The 13639-nt window shown below is 46.6% G+C and overlaps 2 protein-coding genes across 2 annotated transcripts in view; both read right to left on the bottom strand.

Moving 5' to 3' along the window:
* The window catches only part of Trap1 (TNF receptor associated protein 1), a 36905-nt gene extending 34570 nt beyond the window's left edge, over nucleotides 1-2335 (bottom strand). The window contains exon 1 of the mRNA XM_028760910.1: nucleotides 2219-2335. Within this exon, the coding sequence (XP_028616743.1) occupies nucleotides 2219-2306 (88 nt within the window). The 5' untranslated portion in view covers nucleotides 2307-2335. The remainder of the gene's footprint in view (nucleotides 1-2218) is intronic.
* A 5589-nt stretch (nucleotides 2336-7924) lies between these two features.
* Nucleotides 7925-13639, bottom strand: part of Crebbp (CREB binding protein) — a 119094-nt gene continuing 113379 nt past the window's right edge. Inside the window, exons 29-31 of the mRNA XM_028760817.1 lie at nucleotides 11944-12105; nucleotides 11375-11656; nucleotides 7925-10144 (exon numbers count right to left, since the gene is read on the bottom strand). Of these exons, the coding sequence (XP_028616650.1) occupies nucleotides 7994-10144; nucleotides 11375-11656; nucleotides 11944-12105 (2595 nt within the window). The 3' untranslated portion in view covers nucleotides 7925-7993. The remainder of the gene's footprint in view (nucleotides 10145-11374; nucleotides 11657-11943; nucleotides 12106-13639) is intronic.

A 13639-nucleotide genomic window follows, 5' to 3' on the forward strand; every position in this document is an offset into this window, starting at 1 on the left:
AAAGGTCACCCACCTTCCCTCCAGATCTGTAACTGTTCTTCCTAGAGCTGTGTTCATTCACAATGGCAATGCAGAGGTGAGAAGTGGTGTAAATTGTGAGATACGTTGCCTGTTTTTCTGGAATTACTGTTTGGTTTCAGTCCCCGGGACAAGGGACTGAGGTACATTATTTTACACACCAAAGCAGATCTGGCCTCTAGATTCTCCCAGAATCCCTCATTCCCTATCTGGCATACCCTACCCCTAATGCTAAACTTTTCAGCCCAGGGGCTGGGCTGCCCTTCCCCCAGTTACCTTCCTATATAATCCAGACATTTTGGTGTGTGTCTCTCTCTGTCTCTCTCTCCCCCTATACACACACCCCTTCCCCATAGCAACGTCCCTGTCCTTGGTCCTTGGGGCCAGTAAACTTGCCCACTCGAGAGCAGCTTCCTAATAAACCTGTCTTTAATATAATCTAATCTGGTTTATTTCGCTGGCAGTGGAGAAATAACCTATCAATTACAAATGTCAGTCATCTTCAATTTACAGAATACACAGGTGAGAACTAGTTACATGGAGTGCCTCTTCCTGTCTGACCTCCTAGTTGTATCCTACCACAACAAGTTTATTAAAGATGGCAAGCATGAACTTAGGAACATCAGCAAAGAATTCAGGGAAGCTCTGGAGAAACAGTCAACCAACCAACCAACCAACTAACCAATCAATCAACAGCATGGGGTTCTTGAGAGCTGATACTTCCCAAAAGGAGCCAACACAGAAAAGCAGGCTGAAAGCAGAGCTTTAATGACGTGGCCAACTCTCCAATAGGAAATGGATACTATGTATGTATTTTCTCCACCTAAGACCTAGGGAGAATTAGTGTCACCGCTGCAGCTGGAGAGTGAAAGCAAATTCCTGAGTCAGTGAAAAGGAGCACTAGTGTTGCAAATAAAAACTCCAGAGTCAGCTTTTGGGAACAGACTGAGCAAACTAGCTATAGTTGAGAAGGTGTTTGCAGAACATGATTCAAAAAGAAATCATAGAGAAGATGCTGATCCATTCTGTTAAATAAAAACAGTATCTCTGTAGATACAAATCACAGGATTTGTCTTCTGCAACAGTTTTTTTTTTTTCTTTCTTCCTAGTATTCTCGTTGGAACTGGGGTCCAAATTCATGGCCTATGCAAGCCAAACACAAACAGCCTTTGGAGGACTCTTTTTTGTTTTGTTTGTTTTGTTTTAAAGACACACTCAAATGTTGGAGAAGATACTATGGGACAATCAGCTGTGCTACTAGCAGATACATACATAGACAAAAAGCATTTTGAGCACCAGGCACAGTGGCACACAACTTTAATGCCACCACTCTGGGAGCCAGAGGCAGATGAATCTCTGTGAGTTTGTGACCAGCCTGGTCTATGTAGCAAGTTCCAGGCCAGGCAGAACAGCATAGTGAAATCTTGTCTTCCTCCCGGGACACAATTGAGGTGAAACATTGAGGTGAAATCTGGCAAATTAGCTAATACTGAAATTAAAAGGCAGACTCTGAAACAGAACACATGTTCCTAAAGATTTAAGCAATCGCTCACTCAAACCTGTCAAACACTGTAACGATTTTTGTGGTCAAAGATTTAGGGGAGGATGCGAGCGACAGAACTTCGCAGTCATTGTAAAGCTACTGTACCTGTATATGCGTAACATTAAAAAAATTGTGTAAGAAATGTTAGAAACGTTAAAATTCTTTAGCACAATTCATACTTGACTTGGGCCCTTTTATGCAAAAATAGTTGTAAATATATATAATTTACGTGTATGTAATGCTAACACCTTCACAGTTACTTGAGTGCGGGGTGGGAAAGCATAGATTGTTATTCCTTTCCTTGTTCTATCTTTCAATTCCAGGGATCAAACACCCAGAGTTCACTGGCTCCCTGAAGTCCTGGGTGACCGTTGGTTTTGTTCACCGTAGTTACCCCAAGGCTTGACCTCTGCGAGAGCTGAACGTGTGCAAGACCGCGTGCAACGAACTTGTTAACCCAAGCGCGGGATCCTCTGCAACCAGGAATACCAGGGACTGACCAGAGCACGCTGTTGCTGCCCGCAATTCGGCTTCCTAGGAGCGACCACACTTTCCTACTCCCCGCCCAACGTCGCAGCCCCGGCGCAGTGCGGCCTCCCACCGGTCTGAGATCACACAGCCTCAGACACCGCCTCTGCTCTCTCGTGCCGCGCTCACCTCGCCGGACTCCCGCCAGCGCGGGGGCCCGCAGTGCAGTCTGCAGCCCGCGGGCCCAGAGCAACACAGCTCGCAGCTCGCGCGCCATGCTTCTGTTCCTAAGTGCAGCGAACAGCCTACAAGAGCGGTGAGGGGGCCTTCCGCGGGGGGCGGCTCAGTGACGTCATGGCGCGCGCCGGGCTGTCCAAGGCGTTGCCTGTGCGAGAACACGAACGCAGCAAACCGCAGTGCTGCGTCCAAAAGACCGTACTTTTTGACCTTGGAGCTCAGTGACAAGGGCGCTGGTCCCTTGCGTGGTGTGTGTGAGAGTTCTAGTGTCCCCAGCCGGCGGCTGCTGGCTGTCCCTGGGCGGGAGCATCCCATTCTCGAGATATCTCTACCCAGGCTGGAGTGTGGATGCGCGGGCCAACCCACTCAGTGTTTCTATGGGTTTGGGCCACCGGAAGACTATTACAGCAATGCCAAAACCTACACTGACAAAGAAATTTTAGGTTTGACTGTTATTCGCCAAAACGTGAACTCAGTAACCAACACCTCTGGACTTACCCGTTTATTGTGACTTTCTCCCTACTAAAAGTTTGTTTGGGGATCCAGGCCATAAACTGGTCTCTAGTTTGATCCAAACTTCCTAAGCAGATTGATTATCACCACCCTAACGTCAGAGTAAGGCCCAGGGAGGACCTTTCTGATAGGATCTCGCTTGATTCTGACACACGCCAGATACATTTTCCTATAATCAAATTTTACAAAAACATTAAAGTGGTTTGTCTAGCTTGTTACTAGGCACAGTTACTAGTGCACAGTTACTAGTGCAGGAACGGTTAATTCCTGGATCCAGAATAGCCTTGAAATGTTGGTAGAGGGCATGTTTAGTTACTGTTCCTGGTTGAATGTGTCAAGAATAGCTCTTACATTCTTGACTTTATAGATGGAATATAGTAAAGAACAGGAAGATCTAGGAGGCCAGACAGATGGCTCTGTATTTAAAATGCCTGTTGCCCTGACATTCCAAGAAATTGACGGCACTATGTGCCTGTAATCACAGAGTGTTGGGGAGACAGAGACGAGAATCCTTGGGTCTTACTAGCCAACCCATCTACCTAAATCTCATGTCCCATGTTCAGTGAAAGACTCTGTTTCAAAATTTAAGGTGGAGAGCAGCTGTGGAAGACATCTTTCATTGAGCACCTGAACACCTCACAATTACTAAATCCCAACCCACCAGCCAGGTCTGCTCCTGCCGGGCCCATATCCTCCACAATCAGCCCCACTCCTGCACCCTAAAGTCTTTCCATATTCATTCTTGGATCCTCAGTTTCTGCTCTGTATTACCTCCTCTAATCTGCCTGAGTCCCAGTCATGTTATTATCATACAGAATAGTTTCCCTGGATACTACTCCTAGAGGCTTCATGTTTTATTCATTTAACTCTCCATTCTGGAATCATCTCTTCAGTTAGAATTGACACATTCATGTGTAGAGCATCAGATCTGGCTTGAGAAGAATATTTAGAAAGTGGAAGTGACATTTAGCAAAGGAAGGGAAACCTGGGCTTTAGTTAAGGATGAGGGTCTGTCCAGTATAAACTTCTTACAATCCAGGGAAACCAACTTTAGGTGCACCTGTGGTCTGTCCATTCCCAAGAAATTACCAAGGGCCAGGAACAGGAAATGACATCCACAAAATTCCAAGGGCCATCTGTACACTCTAGTACAAACTACAGTGGTTGCCTAACAGTGGCCCACTTCAGATACCTCTTGACCTCTACCCCTTCATCTGCTTGCTTCCACTTTCCAGATTTGGGACTTGTAATACTTCTTTCAAGGCTCACTCCAGGGAGGAGTGTGGAAAGTTATCTTATAAGTGGCCCATGCCTGTGCCAAGGACTGAGAGATAATAAAGGAATCCTGACAGCAGGAGGGGAAAATACCCACAAGAGACAGCAGGAACTGTCAGTGCCTCAGACCCCTGATGCATTCAGCAGACTTTCACAGATCTATGTGCCAGATTCTCACAGCAACTTGGAACTTTCCATATTATCCTTTAAGGATCCCTTTCCTGAATTCCATAGATAAACCTACATATACTGAAAAATATAAGTTTCCTTGTGGCAAGAGCTACAGAATACAAGATGAAATACCTAAAGGCCATTTCGGTTTCCAAGCCTCTAGCATAGAATTTTGTGGAGTGGACGCAGAGCAGTCTACTTGGTTCAATTCTGTGAACAGCTAGGCTTGCCTGACTCCCTCTGAATTTTTTAGTGAAAAGTGAATTGTCAAAGATTCCATAAATTCTATGAACCATCATGAGCATGATGAAAGCAATATTTTAGACAATATAGATCAGCTGCAGTCCAAATCCACTCACCAAAATTCCCCAGGGGGTCTATAGTTTTGATTTTGCACCATTTCTTTATTATCTGATCATTATTTCCCTCATCCTGCACCTAGAATGTACAACAGAAATTAAACATGACCAGTGCATGTAAAACACATCAGGCTCCTCTGTATCTTCAGTCACAGATGGACAGGCAGACTATCCTTATTCCTACAATTCCCCAGGCTTGCTACAGTGTCTGGACAGATACGCTTCCCAATACACTGTTCTGTATTTCCTGGCATCACAGTGGCCACCAACACACAATCAACTTAGACATGTGTGTCCCCTTTGTTTTTAAACAACAGCTTATTTTGTCATGCAGCACTAAAAATCTAATGTTGATTCAAATCCAATCTTTACTGCTCTCCCTTGAAATAGTTCTCTCCCTATGTAATCCTGACATGTACATCAGGAAGGCCTTAAACCAATAAACCCTGCAGCCGTTGGCTCTTTTCTGATTAAAATTGTGGGCTACTACACCAGGCTAGCCCCATTTAATAGAAACCAAAACATCTTTGCATGCCCACAGTGCAAGATAACAGCGTGTTATCTGTGAATGTCATATGCAGTTCTTAAATGCTAGTGTTTCTTAGAGCCTCAAATGCATGTAGGGATACCAGGATATTCAGCCACTGACTGGCAGTTGAACTACTGCTAAGGGGACCATTAGCCAATCGGAACCATCTTTGAATCCAAGCAGTTTTACCAGCTTTTATTATAAACACCAGCACATTTCAAGTTCCCTCTTTTTGATCACAAATATAGGACTTTTTTCTTCTCCTCTTAAGTATACAGCATGAGACACAGTGTCTGGGCACTCCAGCTCTTACAGAAATTTCCTTAGGACAAAATTAGGGATAATATCCACAGCCCACACTCTCAGCCACATCCTTTGACATCCAGATGGACAAATGCATAGGATGTAGACTCCAAGGAGGTTGGTACAAAGCTTTGAATTCCAGGATAACCTGAAAAGGATGTCCCCAGTGCCCACATTAAAAGGCTACACATTGTCAAGTGCCACCTCCTGAGTGGGGTTGAGAGCAGCTCCTCTGAGGCTCCAGTTCCTCTTCTTGTTTGAACACATGGCTTGGGACTTCCCAATTGGCAGCAAAGGGAATTCTGAAGAGAGCCAAGAATGTGCAAGGACCCATCAAGTTGAGCAAAGACGGAGCATCACCTCTGGAGGACCTGGGACAGGGCTTAGTTGGGGATGTTAGATGATGGTCTATTCCTTACTTGGTCTTATCCACAGTATTAAAATTCTACATTGAAAACTCTAATCTTGAATCGCTTCAAGTTTAGATTTCCAAGCAATGGGAATTTGAAAATACTTCTGTGAACTTAAAAGGCCAAAAGGAAGGCTATTTGGGTCATGATTTCTAAATTTAGCAGCCCCCCACCCCCTTCTAGACCACTCTTGTTGGAAGACAGGTATTAAAAAAAAAAAAAAGTTCCCTGGGAGCAGCAGACTAGGGGTAACTTAGTCCCCCGTCAGTGGTCCTCCTCTGAGAGTGACATTTACAGTATTCAGGAGCTACCATCCCCTGCGCAGGAAGGGTACCTGTAACTCCATGACTCCATGACTCCATGAGTGGGTAAGACCATCAAGTAGCAGCCCCCAGGGTGGCACCAGGCCTGCAAGGCCCTAATGAGGCCACATGGGGCAGGCTGAACTTTTGGGAAGGGGAGGTCAGGAACCACCTCAAGTCCCTGGAGCACCCTTTGCATTGATTGTGGGATCTGGGTAGAGAAAGGGGGCTGTCTGGAAAAAAAAAGGGCAGGAGCCCTCCCCACAGGGGCAGCTGACCAACAAAGAGGAGGACAGGAAGAGTGGGCTGGAGGCAAAGAGCTGTTTCTGACCCAGTGGTGATAGTCCTTCCTGGCATGGGTGACATTCACCTGTGAGTACTAAATATGCAAGGTGGTCCTGAGCTGCCCCCTCACTCTCTGTGCAAGGAGCTCCCCTTTCCTCCCTCAGTGGCCACAGTCAGGGACAGTGCCCAGCTGCCACTTGCACTGCAGCTATGACTGCAGCCCCGACCTTTCCACTCTGAGCAAACAATCAGAACCATGTCTTACAAAGAACAGACTCCAAAAATATATATAAATAAATAAAAACCTTAAACATTCTTACAGGGATCTTAAAGAACAGAATACATGTTAAAAACTTCAGTAATTTATATCAATTTTAAGCGATACTTTATATACAATGGGGAAAAAAACACATGCATAGTCCAAATACAATGTTGAAAACAGCATTTTCATAACAAAAAACCCCCGAACACTAAGTGTTAATACCATGTACATGAATTCAAGAAGGACCACCCTTTTTGTCTGTTGCACACAGTTTATTTAACAATATGATATAAGAAATGAGTTGGTACGTTACCATTCTATACAGTGATTGAATCTTCTTGAATTTTCTTATTTATAGTAATTATAGCGCTTGCATGATTTACACTAGAATTGCTTTTCCTCATTTCAAGTTTCACATAGAAGAAAGAAAAGAATGCTTCTTCTCTATTAACATTAGCATGGTCTAAGAGAGTGATCATCCCTATTTTTGTCTAAAACCAGTTTTATCAGAGAAACAAAGCAACAATTTCTACATCTGCAAGACAAGAGGTTGGCTTAAGCCAGCATGTATAGATAGATGTGTGTGGGTGTGTACATGTGTGCACGCCGGAGTCAATTCCTATCGTCCAGGGGTAATACTTGGAGATGCCCACAGAGTTCACTATAGAAAAAAATCTTCCCGCAACATCAGCTCGTTATCGGGACACATTATAAGATGCATTATTTCTGGAACCAGTTCTGAGTATTATTTTTCTTCTCACTTTTAAACATAAATGTTTAAGTCTTGAAAATACAAATAAAAAATATGAATATAATGAACTTGTTTTTCCCATTAAAAAAAGGCATGAGTCACCAGCAATGACGACAAAAAGAATCCAAACAACCCCCCACCCCCCAAAAACAAAACAGAAAAAAAAAAAGAGAAAAAAAGCTGAGAGAGAGAGAGAGAGAGAGAGAGAGAGAGAGAGAGACCGACCAGATATTTAAATCAACTGGTTTTTAACAAAAAATATATTCTTTGTATTGTTTCTTTAAACATCAATCTGCCCTTCCATGCTTGGGAGTCACAGTCCCATCTAGGCTTAATAAAAAGAGCCCAAATGCCTGGATTTTCAGTACAAAAAGTCCAAAAACATGAAAGGGGGGAGGGTTGGGGGGGGAGAAAAACAAAACAAAACAAAAACCCAAAAACAAAACAGAGAAAAAAAAAAAAGAAAATAAAAAAAGGAAAAAAAAAGAAAAAGCCCCCCAAATCCCCAAAACAAAACAAAAACAAAACAAAACAAAAAAAAACCAAACACCCAATGCTCTCATAATGCTACAAACCCTCCACAAACTTTTCTAGCGTGTCTCCCGTGGTATCGCCAACCAGGGACAGTTCACTGGACAGTGCGCTCCTGTTGGGGGTATTCAGCTGGGGGAGCATTGCACTCTGTTCAGGGTTCCCCAGGTGTCCCTGATCCATGGAGCTGGCCATGGTGACTGCGAGTCCGGGGTGAGGGGAACCAGTCTGGGGTGAAACATGGTGTGGTGAAGGCTGGGGCTGTATCCGTGGTGACGGGCTGGAATGTGGAGGCTGGGATTGGGGCCGTGGAGACTGCACAGGGGCTGGAGACCGCACCTGGTTACTAAGGGATGTGGCGATCTGCTGGCCAGGGAGATGTGAGGCCTGTGGCTGTCCTGAGAGCATGTGCTGCTGGGGGCTCATGGGGTTCGGCTGGCCTGGTGACCCAATCTGTTGCTTCATCTGCTGCTGCTGCAGAATCCGCTGCTGCAGGGCCTGCTGGATATTAGGGGTGCTGTCGGCCCCTAGCCCAGGCTGCCCCATCTGGCCAAGTTGTCCCATTGGAGCAGCCATCTGGCCCATGGAGCTGCCCTGGATGGGGAGGTGCTGTTGCATGCGTTGCTGCTGCATGGCTGGGGCGTAGCCTCCAGGTCCTTGTGGCTGCTGGAACTGGCTGTGTCCCGCCATGCCCCCGGCCAAGCTGGCACTGCTTTGTTGCTGCTGCTGCTGCTGCTGCTGCTGTTGCTGCTGCTGTTGGTGTTGTAGCAGCTGTCTCCTCACCATTTCTCGGTACTGTGGATTCATGTTTGTCATGTTGGGGTTGTGTCCCGGGTTCATGATGTTCAGAGCCTGTCCCTGGGGGTTCAGGCCTCCCATTGCCTGTTGTGGTGGAGGCACACCAGGCCGTGGCACACCAGCTTGCATTGCATTCAGGTTTTGCAGGCTGGGTTGCTGGTGCATGCCAGGCTGGGGCTGCATACCAGGCTGGGATTGAAGTCCGGGCTGGGGCTGCATGCCAGGCTGACTGGCCACATACTTGGCTGTGCGCTGTTTGATGAAAGCTGCCATTAGCTGTGGGTTTGATTTGAGGATGTTCAGCACCTGCTGCTGCTGTTGAGGAGAGCTGGGTGACTTTAGGGTCCGAAGCAGGTCTTGTAGGGCACTTGGCGAGATGCTCCTTGGTGGCTGCACATTGGGCATCCGTGGCCCAGCCACCGCTGCCTGGGCCTGCATGGACATTACAGGCCTGGGCATGCCTGGCATCGGCTGCTGCTGAGGGATGGGTGCCTGCTGCCACTGTCCAGGTGGCATGCTGGACATGACAGGCCCACTGACTTGGTTGGGACGGGGCACATTCAGGCCCACAGGAGCCATTTGGCTTCCTGGGGTTCCCATACCTGCACGCCCTGGGGGCATGCCATTGTTGATGTTTGCTCGGTACAGGTGCTGCTGCTGCTGGGCCTCACGTTCAATTTGCCGGGCTGCTTCTACTGCTGCAGGTGGGGGCTGGGCAGGGGGTGGGGGAGCTGGCACCTGGTTGGTAGGCTTCCCAGCAGACACTATTGTGGGGGGCTGAGTCCGGGCTACATTAGGGAAGCCAGCTGGTGACATGTTTACAGGTGAAGGCTGAGGCTGGGCTGGGGGTTGTGGTGTTTGGGGTGTGCTGGGCTGCTGTGTAGGAGTCCCGGGTGGTGCTGAGGTAGGAGAAGGCAAACTCTGCTGAGGCACATTGCGGGTGTTCATGGTTGCCATTCGCCGGCGCATGAGCTGAGCCTGCTGCAGGCGGTGCTGGATCTGCTGCTGGCGGAGCTTGTGTTTGATGTTGAGGCAGAAGGGCACAGGGCATTTATTTTCTTGGCAGTGTTTGGCGTGGTAGCAGCACAGAGCAATGAGCTGCTTGCATACTGGGCATCCTCCATTAGTCTTGCGCTTGCAGCCCTTGGTGTGCTGCACAACTCGCTTCATCTTCTGGCAAGATGGCAGCGAACAGTTGGCATTGCGACACTGGCAGGCATGCACCAGGGACTGGATGCAGCGTTGGATGCTGAGACGCCGTGATTCCTGGGGGCTCTTGGACTGTGGCTCACCCTGACTGCTGCCCTCATCATCTAGGCCTAGTCCCCACTTCACCATTTTATGGGTGTGGCTCTTTGTGTTGTAGCAATTGATACAAAGGTCATAGTCCTGTAGACAAGAGAACAGACCAGCATTAGCACAGGCCCAGCATGAGCAGATACCCTCAGGCATGGGGCACATTGTAGGACCAAGGCTTGAGCAGTTATTAATCGTTCCTTTCTTTACTTCATGTGCTTCAGGAAAAGTATCAAGACTTAGAACTTGAGACTTAACAGCAAGGACTAAAAACACTGGGGCCATTTCCTCTAAGCACTGTCAGTGGACTGTGAAACACTATCCGTAGGAGAAATGATCCCTCCCCAACAACAGAAGCCTTAGTGGCTGAGAGACACTTGAACTTAGAAACGAAAAAAGAAGCATTAAATCTGAAGGATAGGAGCTTGGGAGATAGTTCAGTGGGGAAGAGGATTTGATGGTCAAATATGAGGACCTCCTCTGCATTCACACAAAAATTGGGGTATGGCAGTGTGCTTTAATAGCAACACAGGACAGGGAGGAAATAAGAGGACTGCTGGTCAGTCACCAGCCTAGCTCAAGAGTCAGTGACATTTTTCTTAGGGAAATGAGGTAAAGAGCTACAGAGTAATTCTCTGCTGGCCTCTGTGCTCATACACACAAAAATGCATACTCATCAATAACATACTCACACCCACACACAGAATACATCTGAAGATGAAGTCCTATGGCTGGGCCTAGAAATTGTGCTCACAAAAAGCACACACAAAATCCTAAAACCAGCAAAGCAAAAAGAGGATTGAGAGGGTGTGTGTGTGTGTGTGTGTGTGTGTGTGTGTGTGTGTGTGTGTGTAGAGGGATGGATAAGAGGGGATATGACTGATGACAACAGGGGGATAAGAGGGGATATGACTGATGACAACAGGGAACAAGAATTCAAAGATAAGCAAAGAAGGAAGGGCTAGGCAACCTTTGAACTGCCCAGGACAAGCTCTACAAGGGTGAAGACAAGCTACTCATAGGGCAGGAGGCAGTGAGACTGCCAATAGTTTACATCAGTCTCCTAACCACATTCTGCCATCCTATCATTGGACCTGATCAAACGTGCCAACCTGCCAGCAGGGTAAAAGGAAGGCTAGAAAGAGATAAATACACTGGAATCCTTGTTTTGCAAAGCTCTTTCCAGTCAGGCTGCCTCGGCATATGGCCTGTAGCTGTGGCAGACAGGAGCAGATTAAGAAAGAGGACTACAAGGGGAACATTCTTCATCCTGGGACGATGCTGCATATAGAGAAAGGCCAGGAGGTAGGTGGTAGGGCTTACCTCACACACAGTGCAGTGCCAGCGTGTTTCTACGTGGTGTTTGCACTCATTGCAGGTATAGACAAAGCGGTCCTGGCCCTGTGTGTGCAGCTCCACCAGCATGCACAGAGTGGACCATTTGGAGCGGCGTAAGGAAGAGAATTCCCAGTGCTTGTCTCTGGCCAGGGTGAGAAAGGCATCACGCCCATCCATGAGGTCACAGCTAAGCAGGGGATCAGGGTCCACGATGGGCGGCTGAGTGCTAATGACAGGCCCAGCATGCAGATGAATCACAAAGAAGACCTGAAAGGAGGAGCTGCATTAACCCCACAGAGAAGCAGTGCATGCCAAGTGCAGGGCCACATCTTCCTGTGGAATAAGAGGATAACCAAACCCAGGGACTGCTAGAGACTCTGGCTTCCTGGGATGGAATTTAACTGATAAAAAGCCAAACAGTATATTAACAAAGTATTGTTCCACCACCTCCTGTCTCAGATAGGATAGTACAGGAAAGCCCTATCCCACAGGCAGATGTCTGCTGTTTCTCTGGGTACTGAACACCCCAGAACTCCCACCAGCCTATGTACTACCTCCTTGTGCTTCTCCATGGTGGCATACAGCTTCTGTGACAGGTCGTTGGAAACATTGGGCATGCTGGGCTTCTTCTTGTTGGCGCGGCTAATGCTGCTTTTGTTTTTGTTGGTCTTCTTGTTGTTCTTTTTCTTGGCGTTCTTGCTGTCACCCTGACTGCCCTGCAACCACATGGAAAGCTGTCAGACCAACATCTATTTCTTAGGCTATGGGGTTCCACAGACCTCATATGCACCTGGGACACATGCTACTTCCAGAGGGCTAAGAATGGAATCCTCCCAGCCTAGCCACCTGTATTTTAATTTAAAAGGACGTTAATTTTCAATCTAAGCAATAGAGGAAGTTTTCTACCACTCCCCATAATTCCACCAGCAGAAGTGCTATGTTCCATCCTGCATGCCCAGTACCTGTTCTGTTCCTTTGCCTTGGGAAAACCTGCTCATTTATATGAATTTTCAGAAGACATGGGGAAGGTGTAAATGGTAGGTAGCACCAGGAAGACCTTTCCCACCTCGACTAGGGTAGAATATGTCTAAGCTCGTCTTGCAAACTGTTGTTACTCCTTTCGTTACTGCTCTTACTATATTCATTAGATTTAGCTGAAGTCTAAAAGGGACTCGCTCATTGTTACCTAACTCAAGTACTGAATCCAATGATCCTACCATCAAAAGAACTCGGAGTGTCGCCATTTAGAATACAATACAGAAAAGCTAATTTGATCCAGAGACATTCTTTATCCCGTAGTACTAGGGTAAAATCTAGCACCTTATCCATGCTAAGCTACCACTGAACTATAAAGTACACCTTCAGCTCGTTAATATAATTTCCTTAATGGATGCTATATAACTTAGGTTTCAAAATCATCACTCCTGCTTCAGGTTCTTGAGTCAAATTATATTTTAATAAAGTAATTTTGTTTTTAAAATAAAATTACTACATGGGTGTGTATCTGTGAGTGTGCCACAGTGCCCATACAGAGGTCAGAGCGCAGCTTTTAGGGAGACTGTTCTCTTCCACCATGTGGCTCCCAGGCCATCACACATGCAGCAGGTACTCTTAGTAGACCCATTTTGGTGGTCCTCAAATAAATTTTATTTGGGAATTTTTTTTGAGACAGGGTCTCAGTATGTAGCTCTGTAACTCACGTGCACACAGATCAAGCTGGTCTTGAACTCAAGGAAATAGGCCTGCCTGTATCTCCCAAGTGCTGAATCTAAAGGTGTAGGCCACCACATCCGGCTTCACATCAATGCTGTAAAGCAATGGAGCACGAATAGTGGTGTATGCCTTTAATGCCAGCACTCAGGAGACAAGCCGACCTCTGAGTTTAGGCTAGCCAAAGCTACATAGACAGACCCCGGCACAGGAGAAAAAAAAAAAAAAAAGAGAAGGAAATTAATTTTGATTATCGTGTGCAATGCACTTTGGTTATTTTTCCAGTAGAGTTTTACCTGTGTTTGTGCCCGTCTTTCCCCAAACTGTGGTTGGATACATGATATGGTGTCCTGTCTCCTCTACTTAACACCACCATAAACATTCCTCTATTCCCACTAACTTGAAATTCCATCCTTATGTTTTAACTGTCTGAGAATTTTACATGCATATAGTATGGTTTGACTAAGTATCCTGCCCCCACTTTCTCCCCACAGAGAATCTGATTTTTAATGGCAAAGTGGCATCCCCCTACAAAGCATT

Source organism: Grammomys surdaster, unplaced genomic scaffold, assembly GCF_004785775.1.
Source record: "Grammomys surdaster isolate TR1022 unplaced genomic scaffold, NIH_TR_1.0 126612, whole genome shotgun sequence".
In the NCBI taxonomy this organism is placed as follows: domain Eukaryota; kingdom Metazoa; phylum Chordata; class Mammalia; order Rodentia; family Muridae; genus Grammomys; species Grammomys surdaster.